General features: G+C 41.9%; 1 protein-coding gene across 1 annotated transcript in view; it reads left to right on the forward strand.

Moving 5' to 3' along the window:
* The window catches only part of GRK3 (G protein-coupled receptor kinase 3), a gene marked incomplete at its 5' end in the record, with an annotated part of 54,868 nt that overhangs the window by 18,246 nt on the left and 12,365 nt on the right, over nt 1-24,257 (forward strand). The window contains 8 exons of the mRNA XM_080355214.1: nt 11,946-12,019; nt 16,200-16,301; nt 17,104-17,178; nt 18,182-18,243; nt 19,047-19,098; nt 19,672-19,763; nt 22,400-22,499; nt 23,955-24,033. Of these exons, the coding sequence (XP_080211340.1) occupies nt 11,946-12,019; nt 16,200-16,301; nt 17,104-17,178; nt 18,182-18,243; nt 19,047-19,098; nt 19,672-19,763; nt 22,400-22,499; nt 23,955-24,033 (636 nt within the window). The remainder of the gene's footprint in view (nt 1-11,945; nt 12,020-16,199; nt 16,302-17,103; nt 17,179-18,181; nt 18,244-19,046; nt 19,099-19,671; nt 19,764-22,399; nt 22,500-23,954; nt 24,034-24,257) is intronic.

Raw genomic sequence — 24,257 nt, forward strand, 5'->3', positions numbered from 1 at the left:
GTTGAAGATGGCAGGACTGTTTGCAGGAGCGATGCTCCAGAATGATCTTAACTCTCTAAGAAATTGCCTAATGAGTCAGAGGACGTGAAGATAATCGAGCTGCCCAGAAAAACGCTCTGGCAGCGCTTTGACAGCCGGCTGTTCCCGCAGAAGCTGCTTCCTCCACAGCAGAAGCTTCATGGGGAAGTACAGCCTGTCTCAGGGCCGAGTGCGTAACCACCTTTAGCTAGTTTTCTTTTTACCACATCCTGTTTGCTTCAACACCAGATTATGTGTTTGCTTTAGAAAAAAAAAAAAAAGAAAGACATTTTTCTGGTCTCAAATATGTATTATTTACATGTGGAATCCACTCGGGTTCCTGGCAGCATTAGAATTGCTCACGGAGCTCTTATCCCGCTCCCTCGCACTGGGGTGGGCACGCTGGGGAAAACACTGATTTGTGAGCAGTTTTGGAAGGAGATGTAACGTGCTGAGCGGATCAGGGTCCGCTGCAGCGAGCGTCACTGCCGAGCGTTAAAGGGAGCAAATTAGGTCATAGTGTTACTTTAGAACAGGCTTATCGTGGGCATTAAAGTTAAATGCTTTGGAGCAAACTCGTTGCCAGTTATAGTTCAGTGACTTATGTCTGACACTGGACTTTCTGCCAAATTGCATCTACCTGGCAGACGGTGAATAAAGTTGACTTGGAAGTTCTGGGATGTGGCTGTAAAGCGTCCTACAACTTCAGTGCCTGGCTTAGGTCCAGCCTTGGGTTCTCTGATGACTGCTTGGAAGCTGGTGGGACATGGCATTTTGTCTGCATCCTTCTCAGTTTCTCATCTGTTACACCGAGCCGTTGGGTTTGGGTCTTTGGGAAAGATGAGAACAAAACATATTTTAGCTGTTTCAGCAGCTGGTCATGCTGAAATACAAGCTTTTCACCTTGCCTAGTGAGTAACCTGCATTTTTTTCCCTCTGAAGTTGGATCTAATTTCTGTTTCATTTTCTTGAAAAATAACACTTGTAAGAAGAGCCAATTAAAAAACCTTGTAGTTGACGTAACAAGTTACAAACTTTATTTTTTTCCTATTTACCATCCACTTATGTATAGTGAGGAATGATCTTTCTGGGGTGATTCATTAACTGTCTTTTATATCCTTTTAAATCAGCAGGCTCCCAGTTGGAGGTCTTCCCAGCCGGGGTGAGCGTTTTGCCATCTGTATCAGTGCTTCTTCCTACACACGCATGTCTTGTGAGGGGCTCTCGCATCTTCTCTGCTCCTTCTTGCTGCTAAGTATAGCTGGCGTATATTCCGGTAGCTTTTGAGCTGAGTTTCCAGAGCAGATGAGCGTTTGGTCTGGTTTATAGTTCATTCTGCACAGACGACCTGCGACCGTGGGGAGGGACGTTTCTGCCGCTCCTGACCGCCCTGGCTGCTGTTTCCTCCAGCTTTGTCAGTAACAACTTTCTGTTGAAAAAACAATTAAAAAAACACCTCCCAAACCCCTAACAAACTAGGGTGAGAACAGCTAAAGGGGTTGGTTTGGTTTGGTTTGGTTTAGGGCAATGAATCATGCTTTCTGTTGCTTGTTTCTCTAGTTACGGACACATCATACTTCGTTATTTCAGAATTTTGATGCTAATCATTAGATGGATCTTGACTTAAAGTCTGTTGAGAAAACATTCTTGCTCTTCCTCTTTCTGTTGCCGGTGTGGTAGCACAGCGCACTGCGCTCCCCGAGATACCTAAAAATAACAGACTGGGAAAAATACCTCCCTAGGGCATTATTTAAGCTATTGTTTAATTTAAGCATAAGATCTGTGTGCTGTTGGCATTCTGAACTAATTAAATAGTCTTCTGAGGAAATAACAATGAAAGCAATAAAACTTGGTTGGGAGTAAAGAAAAGCACTTGTGTTTTTGGCAAGTAAATGAGCAGGGGATGACAAAATGAGGCGCAGATCTTGCCTGCAGTCGCTTGCGATGGGTCGGGAGGGACAGGCGAGCTGGGGGAGCGGTGCCAGAAGCGTGTCCCTGTCCCTGTGGGGGTGGATCGAGGTCCTCCGTCCTTCCAGAGGAGCAGGAAGGGCTGTGCGAAGACCTGCGCAAAAGCGTCTTTAAAAACTGAGGGTATTTTTAGAGGCCAAGCCAGCCAGGGGCATCCTTTAGCTGCTGATCTAAGAGCTGAATGATTGAAAGCCTTGGACTTCTGCCTTGAGAGTGTTCATGAGACTTGTAGCGCTGTGATAATTTTACTCTGTTCTGGTATATTGATGTGAAATAATGAGCAGCCATACGGTAGTTACTTGTTTGGTGGGTTTTCTATAAGAGCAAGAGGCAAGTTGCTTCTTCAAGTGGGTTGATTCTGAGGTTCCTTTTCTGACCTGGGGAAGAGAGTCACCAGGCAGAAGTAGTCACCATCAAAATTAGGAAGTAACTATATGAACAAAAAATTATATTTAAAATACTGTTCAAAGATTGATCATCTTTCTTGCGTTACTTGGTATTTTCAGTTAAGTTTAGCCTAAACCCTGGGTTGTGGGTAGTGTGCAGGAGGCCTTCACGAGTCTGGTGAAGCTGTGCTCTCCTTGCATGGTTCGTCTGGTCGGTTAAAAACAGCACAAAACCCAAACCACAAGTAGGTGTCGGAAACTGTGTGATTATAAACCGAAACAGAAAGGATGAATGTAAGACATTTCACAGCGGAGCTGTTCCTTTACAGCAATTCTCTGCTTGGGTCAGACTGGGGTGTGGACAGCGAGAGAAAATCTGCACTCTGAGCCTTCCTACAACACTCGTTCTGTTTTGCTGTATGCAGTTTTTTTCCACTGAATTAGTCTTGGGTTTAAGATCCAGGTTTTATGTCATAATTTAAATGTTACTGGAAGCTACATTTCTTTCAGCATAGTTTGTGGTAAAATAAAGATGATACTTGCATGAATTACATTGAAGATCATTCAGAGGGATGTCGGTGAAGCTTCCTGCTGTGATTTTATGTACTTTTTACCTGCAAGCAGTTTTAAGGTGTCCGTCTCGTATGTCGGGGACAAATAATGTCCAAAAGTCACTGTAAAAAATGCATGTATTCTTTCTAGTTTTTCCTCTGATCATAAATAATTGAGCATTTCTTTGTTGGGATGCAGCCTGAAATGCTCCCAAGCCTTTTTTTATGGAGAGGTTGAAGACACTCAGTTGTGTGATTTCCCAGTGGACTTGCACATTAAGTCTGAAATTTAAAATGGGAAATATATATATATACCATCATCTGGAACTTCACATAACGAATGATATATACATGCTGATACATATTAGCATTTATATACAGTATATTTTTAGAAGATTTAAGTCATGTGGAAAAATAGTCTTTATCCTAGCAGAGCAGTGTAATTACACAGCTCTTAGGTCAGATTATCAGGAATTCCATGCAAACTGGAGATTTTGAACGCCAGAAGTAGTGCTGTAGGAGAGAAAATGAGAAAGATGGATAATGAGTATAATACATATAGAGAGATAACAAATGATAAATTATTTGAATGAAATTTCACTCGAGTGTTTCCATGGTTTAAGTTTTCATCAAAAACCCATTCCAGGCAGTGAGTTGGAGCTGGCAGTACCCAGCCTGCAGTCACTTTGTGTCCATGCCGTCAGTTGGTTTGGTTTTGCGTAGGAAGCACCTATGCAAACTCATTCCTCTCGATCACACGGCCCCTCGGGGATCTGTTCAGCCGAGGTTTCGGCAGCAATCTCCTGCACTGGCGAGTCTCCAGCCTTTCCTTCCAGCTCTGTTTGCAGCAGCGTGGCTAAAGCATTATAAAACCACCCTTAATATGGTGCAAAGATAGTGTTTTCTATCTCCTTGTACACACTTGAGCTTTCTGAGCCCATTTCTGTCAGAATATCATACTTGTGTACAAGCAGTGATGGGCTATAACCTTGATTTCCCCCTCATGCTCCCCCAGCAATTTCTCAGTCAGTCAGTCCAAAACAGTTGCACTCCCATGGAGTTTTTATCAACACATCCTGAAACAATTCACAGACCAATTAAGCCTCTGAACACCACTATGAAATGTAAATATTAGTTTTCCATGTCTGTAACGTGGCATAATAACAACTTTAATAGCTCTGTACTACTAATAAAGCAGATTCTCTGGTCCTGCCAGTGCTACTTATTCATCTCAGTGGGATAACTCATTAGGAACAGGAGAAAAGCTCAGAAACCAGATGAGTAAGTGGAATCTAAATTCCTGAAGCTTAAGTCTTCTAACTTTCAGCAAAGCTTTCAAGAGATAGAACAGTTAGAAAGTTGCAGAGAAGAAAAGCTGGAGAGCTCTTGCTATCAGTTATCTCAAGAATTCATTTGTAGAGCACAGAACAAACATGGATATTCAATATAAGCCTTTCAGATGCTTTTACTGTTCTCTACCGATATCTGTCCTATGCACAATACAACTTGCAAGCCCTTTGGGAAACTGGTGCAGGTTTGCAGGGCTCATGCAACGGGACGTCCCTCAGTGCAGTGTCAGGAGGCAAGTGACGTCCCGTCCGAGCTCACGACCCTCAGACCCTGCGGGGACACAGCGGTTCCCGTGTAGGGCAGGTGTTTCACCCTTTCCTGAGTGATTTCCCCTGACAGCATCGTGTCCAGCCAGCGCCTCCCTATTGTTGTGCTCTCAAACGCGCGGAGCGTGTCTGCGCTGGTTGGGTGGGTAGCTTCGGAAAGATGCAAAACAGTTTCTTGATGTTTCTAGATACTTCTGTCAATAATTTATTCTTTTTTATTAGAGGGGGAAAGCCTGAAGAGAAGTAGAACCATCTGTTTCTGAACCCCCGGCTCTCTGCAGCTTTCTTGGAGCAAACCAGGGGAAGGCTTTAAAATTCATGCGCGAGAATCATCTGTGCACTGTCACTGTTATTTCAGTGCTTTTGCTCCTCTTTACCTAAGTGCTGTGCTACTGGTTTTGTGTTTTGATTCTAACCACAGTACAATGTCTTCTGAGATGCTGCTGCAGAACAGTTTGATTCTTTACAGCAGCTGAGATCCTGAGCAGTAATTGCTGAGGTGAAGGGACTTGGCAACACCCTTCTGTGTGAAATCATTCCCTGTCTTCATCCAGTGATCCTGTCGCCCCCCTCTCCCCCAAGAGAAAACACACACCAATCTAGGCCCTTTCCAAGAAGCAGAAATACATGTCCCAGTATACTTTGTGTGTTAAATAATTTGTAACAGTGAACAGTTCATAGCTGAGAGCATGTCAAAAGAAATAGTGTGCTTTTCAATAATAAAGGGATATTGGCTTGCATTATGTAAGTAATTTTAAAAAGTCGTATAATGGAAAAACACTGACCGAGAAAATAACAGCTGCCACATCCATCATAGAGGCTGAATATTCTTGTGACGTGGGGAAAGAACTGATACAATAAATAACGACCAACCTTCATGACATTTTTAAGCTGCTAATACTTGTTAGCTTGCTAATAGCCTGCTAGTAGCTACTGATACAACTTGCACAAGCAGTGGGAGTTTCTTCTATTTACAAGTGAAAAAAAAGAACAAAACCTCATCCTGTGTATTTCTTGATGAGCTTTAGTGAAGGAATTCAATTACATTCTTTGCAATAACTGATTGAATTGAAATGCTTCAATTCTGTAGTTAGCTGTCCTTTTAGAAATTAGGATTTTTTTTACATATCTTTGGTAATATTAGTCCTTGGTCTTTCAGAGATTCTTATGTACAACCTTCTTTTCTCTGTCACCTTTGATATGTTGAATGCCTTTGATACTCCGCTTTCAATGTGTGTATAGATCTCCTTCAGTCGACTGTAATTCAGCATGTTAAGGGAGAGCAGAGCATGAAAGAGATGTACTAAATGTGGTTCAGGTATAAGTTTTCCCCATCCTTTTCTTCAAAAATGATGTATTGCATGCTCAATATTCAGAGGTATATTTCATGAGACTCTTAGGCTGATACATGCTGAGGGTTTTTTTGAGGCAAGGATCTGGTGGCAATTGCAGTGGGTGAAGCACAGACATCACTTTTTTATTTTTAATGATTTACATCTCAGCGTTAAAAATAGAGCACGTTCTTCTTTTCCTTAGAAATCCTTTTATCATTTGAATTGTGCCTCCACTTGACACTGTGACAGCCGCCGGTCCTGCTCTTTGAAGGCGCTGAGCTCCCGGCAGAGCTGGAAGGGGTTTGTCATGCAACCCTTTGCTTTTGGAAATGTAGCTTCTGTGACCCAAGCTGCTCTCGGGCCTTTGGAGCACAATAATAACTGAATGCTCTCCATGGGTCAGTCTATGAGCCGCTTCAGATCCTTTATGCGTGACCCTAGATGGATGACTGACACAGAATCGAGGAATATTTCTCCGTCGGGTCTGTCTAGGGCTGCCACTCCTCATGTGGCATCCAGGGCACACACAGGTATTGGGGACCAAGTTTTAACAAGTGTTCGTGATTTCACTGGTGAAAAGCTAATGGAAAATACCCCTGGGAATAAGGAGTTCATTTGAAGGCACTTTGAAACCTTTTAGCCAAAGTTTATGTTCATATAATGATTTACAGACGTCATTAAACAAGCTGCCTGGCAACTTGCAGGCTAATTTTGAGCTCAGTTTGATTCTATTCTAGGGAAATTGTTCTGTGCTCCTCACCGTTGTATGCAAGTCTTGTCCTGTGAAATACGATTTGCTCTTTTACGCTGCTTTTTATGCAAAGGTATATGTTAATTTGTTATGATGTATTTATATTTTTTTTTTTAGGAAAAACAGGCTAAGGACAAATAACTACTGATTGGAAAGGAAAGCAGTGAAATCTGTGGTGCCTTCTGGGCTGCGAGGATTTTTGTGGCATTGTACCTCGCCAGAGCTGTGGTTCCTACGCACATGGGTTTGCCCCAGTAGTAGCAAGTCTCTTTCTTCCTGAGCAAGGAAATCAGTGGTTCTCTCAATTCTGGAGCTTTTAGATGCTCTTTATTATCCCGTGCTATGGCAACTGTGTGTGTGTGCTGTACAGAACATGATTTTGAACTTGCCTGGGTATTCTGTAACACCTGCAGGCTGGTTTGAATGGCAGTTTTTATATGGTTTAATAACAAACCTCTATTCTGAACTTTCTGTGTCTAAGACCCGGCTCTGTTATTGGTACTGATGGTGGATTTGTTATGTAACTTGAGACAAATAAAATAAAATGGGACAAAACATGAGATGACATATTGGGAGGAATGGTCATTTTCTAGCAGAGAAGCCAAGAAGGAGCTGGTGCTGATGCTGGTGCAGACATCGCTACTGATTTGTTTGTCATTATTCCATATTTATACACAGCACGTTTAGTTAGGATTTGGAAGCAGCTTGGTATTTTTGTTTTCTGATTTGCTATTTTGCCTACTGGAAAGAGTCTACATCAGCATTTTGGACCACATTCAGGGCTGCTGTAAATAAATGCAGCTTCCTTTCAGTCAGTGGCATTGTGAACACTGACATCAGTCCTAAATGTGTCTATTTTTAGCTCTGTTGTCCTACCTAGTCACTTCTGTTTGTTTTAATAAGATTTTTATTTACTCCTGTTGAAAGGATATTTGAATCAGATACTAATAAAATTCGAGTTAGATAAGTAGTTTTCTCTGAGGTTTGTTTTATTATGGAGTTCCTCTTTATTCTTTTAATTTATTATTCCTTGCTCCTAGTTAATTGCCATCGTTGTGAGGATCGAGATTCGGCGTTAGGAATGCAGAGGTGACCTTTAGACGGCAGGAGGAGGCCGAGGGCTGGCTGGCGCATCCTGCTTTAATAACACTGATAGGGTTAGGGCAGGAAAATTACAAGTAACTGTCAAATGAGAAGTCAGCTTTAATCTCTGCAAGTGGAAAGGGCAGCATTTCTTTATCAAAACTGTAAGAGAAGGTTCTGCTTTGCATCTCATCTCTGGTCTGTCCAACCCTCCAGGGATGGTGACTCCAGCACTGCCCTGGGCAGCTTGTTCCAATGCCCCACAGCCCTTTGGGGAAGAAATTGTTCCCCAGATCCAACCTCAACCTCCCCTGGCGCAACTTGAGGCCGTTTCGTCTTGTCTTGGCGCTTGTCCCTTGGGAGCAGAGACCTGGGTTTGCATCAGACCAGGGCATCTGCAGAATTTCTGAAATCATGTTAGAAAACCAGAATTATTTGACATAAATAGTGAAGGAAATATTATGTAGTTTTTTAAGGGATGGGTTACCTTAATCCCTCCTTGACCCCTCCAAGCTTATGAAGGGGACCTGGTCTGGTTGGGGACAAGCCCTGGGAATGTTTCCATCACTCGTTCAGTGCTCCCGCGTCTCCCCGTCCTCACTTGGTGACAAACGTCCCGTTCAGACCGAGCTGCAAACATCAGGGGTCGGCTTAATCCATCACCAAAAGACATTTTGTCTTGGTAGCTGGAGTTAGTGCAATTAATGGCATTTGGCAAACTTGGCTGTACAGGATTGTTTATTAAAAAGATAATGTGAAAAAACTCTTGTCCATGACCTGGGCGAGCAGAGGTTTGGATCTGGGTGCTGTCTGGCGCTCACATGCGTGTTCTGTTGAGATCATCCATTGCTTTGGCGTCACCAGAAGAAAGCTTTTTAGTTCCCCCCCTACCCTTATCAACTAGTGATCTGGTTGTTGCAGAAATTATATAGTCTGGAAGAAATCTTTAAAGCAAAAGCTGTCAGCATCTTTATTTCATAAATAATTGCTGGTTCCTTTTATCTGTTACTTAACGCTATCATTTTTTTAATTCCTGCTTTCTGTTCTTGGGTCTTATTTTTCTGTGTGTAGTTAACTGTGAGTATTGTGCTTTTTGTCAGCTCTCCTTGAACTTCTTACAACTCCCGTCACTTATTCAATGCTGTGTCTGTCAATTAGTTTTGCTATTATCCGAGAGCTGCGGTTCCTGGCTAATAATTTTTCACTCAATCTAAGAACATCAGGAGGAGAAGAGATTTCCTTTGTGCTGCAGTGGAAGTGCAGAATCTGGTGATATAATGGGAGGTTGAACCAGAAACACTTCCAGTATGGAGAACATGAAGCTGGAATTGGATTTGTTTGAATTCAGGACAAGATTTCAAGTGTCTCCTACCCGCATTTGCAGTTGTGCTGTAAAAGAGGTGATGGTTTGAGGCAAATCATTCAAAAAAAGGTGAAAATTGGAGAACAGGACTTCTTAAATGAAGAATTTACACACAAAATCTAAACCCTTGCTTGGAAAGCTTATGGTACAAAATCCTGCTTATGGTTTGGAGCATATCTTTAAAAAAATAATACCAGAAACTTTTCTGTTAAGGGAAGTTAGTCCGTGTGAAATCCTGGGTTTTGGCTGACTACACAAGCTGTGTGTGTGTATACAGTGTATTTTAATGTGTGCACATAAATGCTGCCAGGCCATAGGTTCTTCAAAAGGAAACTAGAAATATCTACTTTTGTTACAACTTAACTGGCATCAAACAGTGTTTATTAATGGGAAATGTATTTTTTCTGAAAAGACAATGATGAATAGTCGAGGAAAGCTGGTGCTTTAATTTATGCACTAAACACTCCCCAAGTACTGGGGTAATGTAATATTCTTCTGGGATGCTACTGACCTCTTCAAGTGTTTTGGGGTTTTTTTTCCCCCTCTTGCAATGTATAACCTGACCAGCGGCATTTTCTTGGTATTAATTGATAGGACTGTAACTTAATAAGACCGTATTAATAATCTGTACAAGTTTCTGACTTCTTGGTTTGGACGTCTCTAGTTTTTTGCCCAGCAGTGCAGCTTATAGAAGAGCTGGGGTGCCCTGTGAGCTGTGCTCTTGGGAGCCTGTTCTTCCTCTGCCATCATTGCATTAAAAAGTTTGGAAAACATTAAATAGACCTAAAATGTTTGGCACGGCATGGTTGCAAATTAGCGTTGGTATATTTTTACGCTCCTCCCACAGTTGTCTTTGTGTGGTTGTGTTGTTGTTGTTTGTGGGTTTTGTTGGGAACCCGCCAGTCGCTGGGACCATGCCAAGGATTTTTCTTTCAGTGTGTTCATCGCTGGTTGTGCCGCTCTTCAGTCTCTTAATTACACGGCTGTAATCTTCTTTGGTGCGTTGTGCAAATAAAAGTTCAGTCAATTCGGCATTATTTTGCTTGGTGCTGCTGTTTTGTTCATGAGTTGGGTTCCGTTCCGTGAGTGATGGGTCGTGTTCCCAACCCCGGGTTTGTTCCACATTTGGAGATGCTGCTTGTGGGGGTGTGGACATGAGCGACTTTTTTGGCTGGTTTTGGCACAAGCCCTTAACAAAAAGAAAAGGGGAGGGGAGAAGCGTTCTAATTGCAAATTGCTTTTAAGAAATAGAAAACTTGGGGTTGGTTTGTTTGTTTGTTTTCCAAAAAGCACACTTGTTTATAAAATATTTCAAGAATGATTCTCTTTGAGAATGATGAGCAGGTTTGGAGAATCTCATAAGAGAATCTCTTAATTAGATTTCTGTCCTTATTTAGAGAACAAAACCCAGTTTCAGTAATTTTCTAAGTATCATCCTACGTAGCTAAATGAGTCAAGTGAAGTATAGGAGTTGTCTGGTCATAATCTCTTTTCTCTATCTGATTGTGACTGAATAAATCCAGGGACCTCAGGAAAGCAAGCTCTTCCAATAGGAAATTTCGATTGGGATCCAGATACAGCTAGAGGGGCTACCAAGAAGCTGATATATGTTTTCATTATACAGAAATTAAAGCTTATATTTGCCTGATTAGTGTTGCTTTGTCTGCTGCAACTGGCGGGTTTGCTCTGAGTAGTTGGTTGGGTTGTTTTTTTATTTAAGTCTTTGATAAAATTAGCTGACAGTGAGTTCAAAGGTCATGATGTTCATAGCTGACAGTTAAATGCTCTCCTGTACAACTACAATGAAATGATTATGTAGCACATGAAGTGAGTTTTGCATTTGTTTTAAAAATCATACGCTCTGGAAAGCATGGGGTGCTGTAGGCGGTTGTATTCTTTCTTAGTTGAGCCTTCTGTGATATGCAACTTTTGTCGGTGATATAATTTTGCTGTAAGTGCAAATTACAATGGCATCTTAATTAAAAAATAATTAAGTCTCTTGTGTATATATATATTTTAAGTTGAAAAGGGGCATTTTCTCCGCTGCGGTTGGGAGCGGGATGGAGCGGTTCCCAGTCGGCCGCTCCGCCTCCTTGCGCTGCCTTTGGGATTTTCGTTTACATTTCTGTGGTCTCACCTCCAGAAGCTGGGTGAGATTTCAATGCGCACGCAGTCATTCTAAATAAGGAAAGGTATTGCCTGCTGCAGTGGACTGAAAGCAGGTTCAGATAACTCAGACAATTATTAGCTGAGACAACAGATGCTCAGGTAAAGCAAACGGGCAGCAGGCACCAGCTGGGTGAACGCGGAGACGATGCTTCATGAGGTGAAGCATTAAAACGGTTATAATGGAAAATACTCATCAGCAGGCTGCAGAGGTCATGCTTTAAATTACTCGCAAAGAAGCTATAAAGACCCTGATGTAATTTATTGTGCTATAAAAACTATTAGAGGTAACATTAACCAGTAATTCTAAAATCAGAATGCAGAAGAGGTTGCTTTTCATCAATAAAAAGTAGGTAAATCTGTTTCAGGAAACCAAAATGTGAATACTATCTGGGTTTTACTCTGGAAAAAAAAGAAACACAATCTGATCCGTGAAGAGGAATGGGATATTTTGGTGCGTTATGTAAACATCTCATAAAATTCTCAGCAGGAGAAACTGAAATTTGTTTAATATAGCAATGGGAGGTGAGGGAGGTTTATGGTCCTTTTCTGTTCCCAACGCTGCGGAGATGCCTGACAGTCAGGGAGACTTAACCGGTGTATCCAATGCGTGATAGTACCCGGACGGGTTTGTATCCTTTTTTACTAGTTATCGCAGTAATGAGACCTTTTTTCTGATTGATTGATTTATTTATTTTACTTTTCCCAGGATTTTTGCTTTTTAAAGACTATTGCATGAATGAGATTGATGAAGCCGTCCCTCAGCTGAAGTTTTACGAAGAGGTGAGTGGCCGTTGGTTGAGTTTTGGGTCTGTGCTGAGGAAGGCAGGCTGGGCTGACTGGGCTGAGGTGACTGGGGTAGATGGTCCCTCCCTGGCCCTGGCACAGGCGCTGCTGCAGTGGCCAGAGAGATGCACAAGGGTGTTGTTCTCAGTCACTTCAGCTTCAGAGTGGAGTGGTTGATTCATAAGAGACACTATTTTATATAATAAGAATTGCATGTCAAAGAGCCGAAACTATCATTTTAAAGAAGTTCAAGAGACTTTAAAACCAGCAATGTAACTGTTGGTAATTTGGTACAGGACTCTGACTCTTACAGTGTATGCTACGAGAGTAGCGTAGATGATTTTTTTTGCCCTCTTACTAGTCAAATGTTTAAAATTTAGAAAATGGAGTATTTGCAGGGAAAAATCTACTTAGCTCAACTTCTAACAGTGCTTTTGTTTGCATATACTGAAATCTTGTCTTTTTATTAAATGTAAACGACAAAGCGTTTTAAAGGCTACTGTCATAGTTTTTGTCCTTCGGGAGTTAAGCATGTTTAGTTTTGAGGCATAATACATCAAAAACAAAACAATGGAAGAGAGTTACCTGAGCAGCCACTTAATCAAATCTTAATTCACTACATTAATGTGTCAGGAGGTAACTTGGAAAATACTGAGAGAATGATGGAAAGGGGAAGAATACTAATAGAAATTAAAATATCTTTAGGTTTATGAATGCTTTCTGCCATAAGGTACACTGTTTGACTATGGTTCGTTTGAAATATTTATAAGAAATGAGTTGAAATTAGGTCCATCTCAATCTCTGCTTGTTAAATATTTCTGATACCTTAAGTCCTTGAGAAATGGGATAAGCTTTTGCTCTTTACTTGTGAGAATGATGGTTAATCTTAGTGCTGCTACAAAATGGAGATGAAGTTAAGGTAAGGAACGTTTGCCAGCTCTCGATGGAATCACAACAGTGGATTCCTTCTTTCTGAAAGCCCTGCAAGCAACACCAGCGCTTTTCATTATTGTAGCTGATGTGAGACATGGATTCAGATCTGTTGCATATAGTGAAGATTTTCCTTAAAGGCAGAAAGCCTGAAATAAGCAATTTTCTGTTATGCTATTGGGAAGAGCAGAAGTTGGAGTGTGATTCCAGGTGCAGGTTGTGTCTTTGTCCCTGTGGCTGGTGCTGTGGGGGTCACTGGTGACACCTGATGTCACCCACTGGAGCGAGCCTGTGGGGCCTCTGTGTCCCTCCCTCACAGAAGGGAACAGAAATGCCCTCAAATGCTGCAGGAGAGCGATACCAGAGATGGGTCTAGATCAATAAGGTCAGTTGTGCTCCATTGTCATGAGATGATTAATGAAGAAGCTGATGGACGCGGTACCCAAGGCGGGCGTGCACCCAGGAGCAGCAATATTCCGGCAGCCAGCCCTCCCCTGCTCGAGTCTTATCGCTCCATTCATTCCTTGTCATGTTCGTGACTCTAAATATAAACCTGCAGTTAATCCTACCATAGGTGCTGGTTTCAGTTAAACACACGCACACGTCATTTTCAAAGGCAGCCTGCATTGCTCAGGATTAATTAGAAATGCAGCCTGAGATAACCTTTTGTCTGCATCACTCTGAAGCTGATGGTTTAATTTTTTTCTTGCTAGTGGGCTAACAGCACAAAATAGGCCAAGCCCGTTATCAGTTTGGAGATAAATCCTTAGCAATATACAGTTCCCTCACTCAATTAGATACTATCTTTTTCTGTCGTTTGCATCTTTTTTATATACCGAAGATATCGCTGTCATAAGTAATCAAAAAGGCATGTTGCAACAGATTGTTTAGCAAGATATTTTTAGGTGCCCCTCGATCTCTGAAACAATTCAAAATTGTATTTTTAGGTTATTAATGAAGTGTCGCTTAAAAAGAATTTAAATGCTTTGTCATGTACTTTTCAAAAAATCCCATTAAAGATGTTTAAAGAGAGGTTCATTGTGTTTTCTTCTGTGACATACCAGGTTCAGAAGCTTTTCTTTTTATATATATATATATGTATTTGATTTACTTACTGCATTTATTAGATGTAGAAAATTTGAGTATATCGCTCCATTAGAAATCGCTGGATATAGAAGGGCTCCGTACTCCAGGGGTTTCACATTGCTGCAGCTTAAGTCACGATCAAGCATTTAACTGGATGAGTGATTCATCCAGATTGGTTTGGGGGAAAAAAAAAACCATAAAATCTTCTAGATGCTTGAAAACTAATGTGTTCTCATTTTAATTTCTGAACGGATACTTTGTCAGACAATTTTCTTGAGGTGAGCTGAGTTTGCCAGGGAAACACTGAAATTCACACTGACTCGGTTTGTTATCCCGGGTCCGAGCAGCACTGCGGGCAGAGACGAGTCACGTTTGGGGATGGTGACACTCCTGCCTCTGCCTGTCGCTGTGGTTCTTTGACATGGTGCAGTGATGTTCTGTTTAACACACGTATAAAATCAGGCTGTGAACACGTCAGGTGCATGTGTGTCCCATTGTGTCACCAGGGGGTGTTCTGCTCTGGGGGGACTTAGTCACCCGCTGTCCTTTGCTCCAAAGCTCTGCAAAAGAAAGGGGCTTAGGTTAAAAATCCCTCTGTAAGGGCAGGTGGGGGAGACGCTGAGCTGGTGTCTGTGGGGGCTGTTGCAGGAGCCCCCCAGATGGTTTAATAACATAAATATAGAAGGGCAGGAGGTTGCATTCAAGTAAGACAGTGTGATGTACGTCAGACTTTCTCCTGTACATCTAATTATTTTGCAGTATCACATTAATTAAAAAAGGTTTCTTTGGCAAAGATGTTTTGAATCATTTTAATTATAAATTGATACCAAGGGGGAAGTATTCACAGATGGCAAATAGTGACAGAACTGTTACCTTATCATAGTCAGCAAACAAGAGGACGACAGCTAGAAAAACACTGAGTTTAATTACGGTGTCCCACCTTCAAAGATAAATCGGTCTGGGTCACGAGGAGCCACGCTCAAGAGTTGTTGAGTACAGCTCATCCTGTCAAAGGAGCAACATCTGAATGAAGGCGGGGGAAATACATTGTGCCGTAGAGGCAAAACATGTCTTTAGAAGTCTTCACTGTTCACAGTCTTCACAGTGTGCTGGCTGTTGGCCCGGGGACTGCTCTGTGAATGTGTCTGCAGGAGCTGTCCCTGTCGCTGTCCCATCCTGCTGGATAGGGACGAGCCAGCTCATCCCTGGGCAGGGTTCGTTGTGGGCACAGGCAGCGCTGACCTGGCCTGCGCCTCCTCCAGCGGCGCGGAACGAGTCCCAGCTGCGGCTGATGCTGCTCTGCTTGTCTGGAGCTGGCGCAGGGATGCAGAGCAAGTGATGCTGAAAAGGTCCAGCAGTGAGAGCTGAGACTTTTCCCTAGAGATCTTGTGTGGTTTTTACATTCTGTCAGTCCTGGAAGAACTCTTTCCCAAAATACACTCCAAAGGACACTTAGACTTGGTGAGGGTGTTTTTTTTGATGGAACTGATTTCCTGTTTTATTCTGAAATTACCCCTGTGGAATTGCTGTGTCTTCACCTGGACCTCCTATAGCACACCTGAATAAACTTGATATATTCCATTAAACTGTCTTTTGAGCCACCTTTAGGATTCAAATTCAACATGTAGCTGAGCCGTGTGGACATATTGAAATGTGCTTTTAATTTTTTCTTGGACATCTGTGCGTCCCTGCTGTAGTGGCCCTGGAGCAGGACGCTGAGGCCGTGGCCATGCTGCCTGTCTAATGTTACAACCCTTCTGCAGGCCCTGGAGCTTGGAAAGGAACACGTTTTGGTGTGCAGGGGATAGGTCAGAGCACGGAGGGAAATAACCTGGGAAAAGGGTCAATGCTCGTGAGGGTCAGAGGAGCAAGAGCAGTGCAGAAGGGAAGGAAACCTGCAGAATCGCTGCCTTAGCTCAGTCCTTCCCAAATCGTAGAAAACAGTTTAAAGCAAACGGGTCTTCCTGCATAAAAGTTCTAAGATAGGAGGGAAATCTAAGGTCAGCTGTAACTATGGTATTGCAGATGTTTTTTCTTTAAGTCTTAAATAAGGAAAGAATAAAGTGAAATAAAACTTCAACCAAAAGCGCGTTTTTACCAAATGAGTAAGAAATCGTTAGAAATGCGCGCACCTGATGGATCCTTCTCTCTTGCATTGCAGATAAAAGAGTATGAGAAACTGGATTCTGAGGAGGAGCGTCTGAGTCGCAGTCGGCATATTTATGACACATACATAATGAAGGAGCTGCTGTCCTGTTCACACGTGTGTATCCCCCACATCCCACACCTTCAAAATAACTGCTGCTGCATTCAGAAAGTACAGTTGAGGCTACTGCTGAAGCAACTCTTGCTGCAAATACTTGTAGTGCTGTGGATTTCAGTTCGCAGTCCGCAGGACGGGGTTGGACTGAATTCAGCGTGCTTCTTGCTTTTTTTGCAGTGATGAGGTGTAAAGATTAGCGGTGCGTGCCAATTTTTATTAAGCATGGTACGCGAAGGAAATATTTGGAGGTTTATCTGGTTTATATTGCTTTAAACTAAATCTCTATTTTAAAAAGAAGAGAAGATGAGTGCAGTTTGTGTGTCTGTATTCATATACGTGTATACATACATTAACCAACCCTCCCCACAACCCAGCAACAGCCTTGCCCTGCAAACTCACAGAATCGTGAGCTGTCGGTAGCTCTCTGGGTGTTTTACCCTGGTGGGATGGGGCTTTGGATGAAGGGTTTAAGGAGTATTTTGTTAAGTAAAGTCATGATAAAAAGTCCTTGTCAACATCTGTCTCTGGAGCCATCCCTGTATATGGGATTTTTCATGAGGAGCATCATCTAGCCCTTTATCTTCACCTCTCTGCTCCTCATCTTCCCCTCTCCTGCCTTCCTGCTTTACAATAATTGTTTTACTGCATGTTTTGCAATAATATACTTAGGAGAAGCTCTATTCCATTTGTGCTGAAGTATGTGTGTTTTCTGTATGGTTAGAGGAGCAACAGCACTGTAGAGTTTCAGTGAACCCTCTGACATTTCCAGCTGTTTGAAATCTTTCTTTTTCTTCTTCAAAAGCCTTTCTCGAAACAAGCTGTAGATCACGTACAATCACATTTAGCCAAGAAACAAGTGCCAGCCAGCCTTTTTCAGGTGAGCTCAGACAGTCTGAATGTTCAACTTTCTTCACCTGTTTGACAGTAAGTGACTTTGTGCATATTATTTAAGGAAACAGAATAAAACGGTATTGGTGACATATTCTTTGCTGTAATAGTGGCATTAGAATGCTTTTCTAAGTCAAATAAAAATGACAAATTGCTATTCTTATCTGAAGTATTTTAAAGCACATTTATGAAAGCTTTTTTAAACCTTCACAAATTCTAAATTGGGAAAAGAAAGTGTGGGATTTGCATATCCTGCATTGGAATAGAAAAATAAATGGTATCCTGGCTGATTTGTGAAATTATACATCTTTTGTGATGTTATTTACTTGGGAAGATAAAGAAGCGAGAGGTGAAATATTTCTGTTGTTACAGCCCTAATACACATTGACACAAGACAAGAAGTTCAGAAATACACAGGGTGCATTAGTCTGGTTTTGCAGATAATGAACCTCATCAGTAATGAGTGTGTTTATAAGCTTAAATGTCTTTGATGATAATCTTACCTATTTTTATATATCGCAAAAATGTGAAGATTGCCCCTGCTTGATTTTTCTTGCTGCTGAGTGAACTGTTTTTAACGCTGCAATTAGGCGAAGTGACAAATTGATAACGACGTTGCTCGAGTTATCTCTCGGCGTTAATTGGACTGGGGTTTGAGGTGGCTGCGTGCGTGCTGTATTTAAGTATATTTGAAAAACAAAATGTGCTGTGGCTGTTTTGTCAAATGTGTTGCCCACAGACGGGTCCTATACACAGATTTCATACAGTTCCTGCCCAGCAAACATTTAAGGTTTTCTAACTCATGAAAATACTTTGTGTTTGACTTCAGGGCACCTGCTCAAATTCCAAAAGCTCAGTGTAGCTTGAATGCTTCACTGAGCCTTCCACAAGGAAAGCACAGTTACATAGTGTGAGTTATATGTAATGGGCAGTATTGCATCATCAGTTTATTGTATGCTGAAATACTAACTGTGTTCCTTAACCCTTTTTAGCCATATATAGAAGAAATATGTGATAGTCTTCGAGGGAAAATATTTCAGAAATTTATGGAAAGGTATGAAGGCGACATATTATCTGAACTTTCTACCTAACGGAGCAGGAAGCCGGGTCCCTTGGTTGAGGTCTGGACACCTTGCAGTTAGCAGAAAAGGTGTAATAAGGATGAGGGCACAGCCCTTGGTCTGTGCAGTGCGGCTCATCCAGCAACGGCCAGATATTCTGTATGCATATTATAATGTTCTGTGTGCATATTATAATATTCTATAGGCTGGTGGGGGGATGCAGCCAGACTGAAGGAATAGTAAAAATGCCTCTGTAGAACTATTATTTCTTACTCTGAAAAGAAATACTTAATTATTTATGTAGAAACGAGAAAGGCTTTTTTTGGCGACAGCTTGCGGTATTATTGTTGTTTTTCCTATTTTAAGATAAAATGAGTTTAAAATGTTCCTTGGGGTATACAGAGGTTCATTAACAGAAATCGAGCCACCTCTGTTTTCTTATAATTATCTTTCTGTAATTTAAATGTTTTTTAGTTCCAAACTTAATTGTTTTTAAAAATTTAAAACCGTCTGCGAGAGTGATGTGAGGCCATACTGAGCACTTACAATTACAGGGTAAGGTTATCTGATATCCTTCTCTTAGAAGGATGTAAAATATTAAGTGTGCACTGGCTAGTAATTGTTTTACTCGGTGGGGGTGAGATTACAATTGTTTGAAAGGCAGACTGTCATTTACTAAATAGCACAACACGCCCTAGCGCAAACTTTATTTTAAATAATATTATCAGAATCTTGTCATTTCCTATAACACTTTGCACAATAGTCTCAGACAACTTTTAAACATTTTTTCCCACAGTGACAAGTTTACTAGATTTTGTCAATGGAAAAACGTAGAACTAAATATTCATGTAAGTACTTACAAGTATATTTATCTTGTCAAAGGATGAAAATGTTCAATTTGAATACTTGCTTCTGAAAAGGCGTATGGTGAATGTTACTGATCTGCTCCTCTAGTTAGATGTACAATCCTCACGATTCCTTTCTGGGTGTCCCTTCTGCCTCTCTTGATTAATTGCTTTTTGGGTTTTATAGTGGCTGAAGGGAACTGAGCCGGAATTGCCCCATCCCCATCTGTCCCCTTTGTCCCCCCTGGTTTTGGGGTTTTCCCCACACCCCTTCCCTCTGTCCTGCTCCAGTATGAAGTTTTCTGTCAAACAGCCTCCTCCTCCTCCTGCCTGATCAATGAGCCCATCAGCCCTTGTCACCAACAGCCTCATGCATCTGGTTGAACTGTCGTGCTACGAGTCCTCTGGAATATAAACAGTCCGGGGCTCCTTTTTCCAAAACAATAAATGCTGTATGAATTACAGTACTTAAGTATCTTAACGCATTAATAGATTATTCAGATGTTTTTACAGTAAGATTTCTTAATACTGAAAAATGACGTCTGGTTTCGCTTTGTTTTTTTTTTGCGTTTACAGCTGACCATGAATGATTTTAGTGTGCATAGAATAATAGGAAGAGGGGGATTTGGCGAAGTGTATGGTTGCAGAAAAGCAGACACTGGAAAAATGTGAGTATACACACACTTTATTTTAGAGGTAATAGTAAACTCTGACCGAGTAAGGAAATCCTTCCAATCATTTCTTACAAAATCACTGGAAAGCAGCATTGCATTACTGTGTAGTTCTTTGTAATTACATTTCATCCCCAGAGGTTCTGATTTCTGGATCATCTTTAAGCTCAGTGATATTTGATCCTGCCATGCAGTGGAGCTTCAGTCTGGCCGAGCTTTTAAGCACATCCTTCGTTTAAATGCTCTCGTCAGAATTAACAGAGACTGCACGTGTTTAAGATTAAGAGTGTGGTGAACTGGTGTCCCGGGTGCGAGCCGGGTGGTGCAGAGCGAAGCGGCAGCTGCGGGGCCGGGTGAGGTGGTTCCTCATCTGCCAAGGTTGCTCTTCCCGCGACAAAGCGCATCAGGCGCTGGTGCTGCCGTGGGGCCGGGACCTTGGCCTCCTCGCCCTGAACGTGGCATTCCAGATTTCTGTCATTGCATAAATTCCTGCCCCGACGAGCACGTTTCACTGGCAAAAGCAGTGATATTTGCTTACGTCTGGAAGGATATAGTTGCAGTGTTGAACTTGGGTGTGACAGAGCTCTTGGTGGGAATTCCGAGATCAACTCTCTGTGTTTGGTTTTTTTTTTCTTGTCTTACCATTCACACACTTCTGATCATCAGATTTCGCTTTCTAGGCATAATTGTCCCATTATGTCCTGTTTTAAACATCCGGGCATCAATTTAACAAATTGCTCTCGATATCTATCCATTTATTTATTTATTTACACTCTACCAACCCGCTTTCATCTTGCTCTTTTCCTAACGATTTTAGTCCAGGGACTATCCTTAAACATGTACTTTTCTAAGTAAGCACGATGTGTGCAGTGCCGAGGCTCTGCGGTCACAGCTGGCTTCACAGGAATTGTGTGTGCTTGGCATACTTAATAATCATAAACTTTTGAGCTACTAACAAGTGGAAGATACCTTAGCGTTGCTATCGTGCTTAGTATTTTTTCAGTGAATGCGACTATTCATATTAATACTATTGCTAAGAATACTGTCTTTATTCTTGATTTGGTATTTTTTTGAACACGTGTAATTCGTTAATCTGTTCCTGTACAGAAATAAACATTTTATTTAGCTTGAGCCACACTAAGCAGGTTTCCACCCCGGAGAGGCAGTTCTCAGATTCCCAGTCATGGTCATGTCTGAGTTTTGCTCTGGCAGGAGGTGGATAAACCTTGGGACTAGCAAGGGACTCAAAGGACACCTTGATCGGTTATCAATAGCATAAAGGAAAGTGCTGTGTGATAAAGCCAACCTTTATCAAGTTGGAAGCAAAACTTTAGGTGAGGTTCAGTTTCTGGGTAGAGGTTTGGTTTTAGTTCTTTCTTAATCCAGACCTGTTTACCCATCCCTAATCCAGATCCCGTCCGCTCTAGATGGCTGCCTCTGCCGCACTTTGCCTGCCAGGAGCTTGGGAAGCCACCCGAAGGTAACGCCAGCGGTGTCTCACTAACCCCGCACCCGAGGCTCCTGTCACCTCCCCTCCCTCCAGGACACCGATGTAGGGGCCCAAATGCAGACAGCAGGCCAAAGCGGGAGGGGTAGCGGTGCTTTTGGAGCACCCAACTCGCTGTAAAAATGAGATACTTGATTTCCACCAGCCCTAAACGGCCCAAGTCACTCACTTTGCAAAGCAGAAATAAAGGGTAGCGTGTGGAACCTCATTTATAGTCATCGTTTACAAACTCCTCGGCGAGAGCACGTGCTGTGAATACATTCCGTGGTTTGGAACCTGAACGTTCCGGCATGTTCACGCTCCCTGTCCCCCACTCCTGGCACTGCATGGCGAGGGCGCAGGGGCACGAGCCCCGGTTCCCCGCGGAGCCGGCGCGGCGCAGGTGGCTGATGAGCCTTGGTGCGGTGCCGCAACGCGGCCCGAGCGTATTTTAAACCAAAGGACCTAAAAATCTGTGGCTGCCCATGCCTAGGCAGCGATGGAGGAACACAGGTGTCCTTCGCAGCTGGTCTCTGATGGTAGGCTCACCTCACGTCTTGGAAAAATACCCTGAGTGTATTATATCCTGCTCTTGTTTGATGGTTGTTAGGGTAACATTCTTTTTTGAACAAAATGTTATTGCTTTGTGTAATGCAGATGGTAAAAAATGAAAAAGCTTTCTTGTGCATATCTGACCTTTTTTGAGTAGAAAGAAAACTTAAAAAAATATAAAACTCAGCATGTGTTCAAGATATGAGTTTCCTGGTAGAACTGAAACTTGTTAGAATTAAATGGAACTGTAATAGGGTCTCTGTTATTCAACTCACACTGCAAATCCTTGCTTGTCGATATTGAAAAGTGGATGTATGATATGTAATTCCTATATCACTCTGGTTGTTCGGACGCAGAATTATTTGTTAAAGCACATTTTTCTATTAGGAGTTTTCCGTTGAAAATGTTTTCATTCTGTGTGATTTTGGAGGTTTTCTTGTTTGGTGTCTAATGATGTTTTTAGTACCAGGTTTAAGTCTTCAAAGAGCTTCCTTACAGGATACTGTAAATGTGCATGGTATAACTGCTAGTGAATAATACTGAGTATAGGAGGAAATTTTTTCTGGTGCTTTTTCTGAACAGTTACTATTTTCAGGTATGCAATGAAATGTTTAGATAAGAAGAGAATCAAGATGAAGCAAGGAGAAACATTAGCCTTAAATGAAAGAATTATGCTGTCTCTTGTCAGTACAGGAGTAAGTATCATTGATTTGTTATTATTTTTTTTCTTTTTGAATACAATATAAAAGCTGTTACATATGATACATATTCCATCAGTTCAGTTCTATGACATGCAAAAGTTAAGCCTCCCTGGAGCTTTCCCCCTGATACCAGCAATGTGTCTGGAATAGGAATGGAAAAGCAATTTTCAGTTTGAGTGCTTACAGAAATAAGCATTTCAGCTAAAGAGGCTTGAGGAGGTTTCCCTTTCTTAGGTAATTCATTCTCTCTCTTCCTGCCCCCACTTTGGATTTTTTAAATATTCCTTTTCCAAGTATTTCTATTTGAGTCTTTTTAAAAATCTCACTTGTGATGCATTCAGCATCGTTTTGTCTTTAGGTGTGTGTGCGGTGTCCTCACCGTCCTCTGGTGCACATGGAGCCCAGGCTGACGGGCCTTCAAGATGGGCTTGTCTTAAACCCACAGATAGTCCGAGACTTGGCGCTGCACTGCTTGTGGGCAGCTGCGGAGCTGCCTGTGCTGCGGTGGCCCTTGTCTTCTGCAAATTTGACTTTAAAAGATGGAGAGGTGGTTTTCAGGGCTTACCCAGAAATACAGAATTATAATTGCTAAATAGTGCCCTTTAATTGTCAAGTGAAAACATTGTGAATCAGACGCTCCTCGGTGCTTTCCAGCCTTGCGATAGGCGTGTGGGGTGCTCCTTGTGCAGAAGGGAAAGCTGGTGGCAGTTTTGACCCTAGAAGATTTGGTTTTTTATTTTTCTTGCTACCCAGCAGCACATTTTCCTTTGCTATTAGAAATACCCCTGTAAGGCAAATCCTAAACCAGAACCTAGGGACGCTACACAGCAAGGTGTAGGCATTTCCTTGAACACAGAGTCTCATTCACATTTGGCTTGAACATAAGGATAGATAAAGGGATGGAAATTATTTCTTTGTTCTTTTATATGTGAAATTAAAAATTTAGATTCTCAGTTTGAAAGAGAGTTAGAAAAGAGAGATTTTGTACAAAATGCCACCCATCCACATTCGATACACCTGCTGTTGAAAGAGACGCTGGAGCATTTTGAATATGCAGAGTTAAATAGCTTCGAAAGCGCAGAATAAGGCAATTGATTTCATTCCTGAAGATAAGCTGTGAGGTTTGAATGGCACGTGCCTTCCCCAGCGACAGGATTTATGTGCCGCCCGGAACAACATGGAACTGGGAAGTTCATCATAGTACAATTAGTCATTTAAATGGGAATCCAGATGTCTCTGCAAAACACATCATAACAGCTGTGCAGATTACACATACGTTTGTGTAATCAGTTTTGTTAATCCACCTCAAATCTTGGCATTCACAACTATTACTTTGAATAGGGAGCTCAGGGAACTGCTGGGGTTGGCCACTTCTGAATTAACCAGTTGATTCAGAAAATTAAGTAGTATTTTGCTAATAAGATGGACTCTTTGCTCCTTTCCTTCTAGGACTGTCCTTTCATAGTGTGTATGACCTATGCCTTCCACACCCCCGACAAACTCTGCTTCATTCTGGACCTGATGAATGGTAAGTGAAGATCATGCAGATGATGATGTTATAATATTACAGAAATATTGGCAGGAGGACTTGCTGAGATCATAAGGAGAATGAGGGGAAAATAATCTGAGGTGTGAAGCACTAGCCTGTGAGCAGGAGGGGTAGACTATCCACAGCAGGGAATGGCTAGAACAGACTGGAAAATCTCTGATACCTCATGAGATTAACATATTTAAATAAATATATCAAAGGGC

Source organism: Nesoenas mayeri (genome assembly GCF_963082525.1).
Source record: "Nesoenas mayeri genome assembly, chromosome: 17".
Lineage (NCBI taxonomy): Eukaryota > Metazoa > Chordata > Aves > Columbiformes > Columbidae > Nesoenas > Nesoenas mayeri.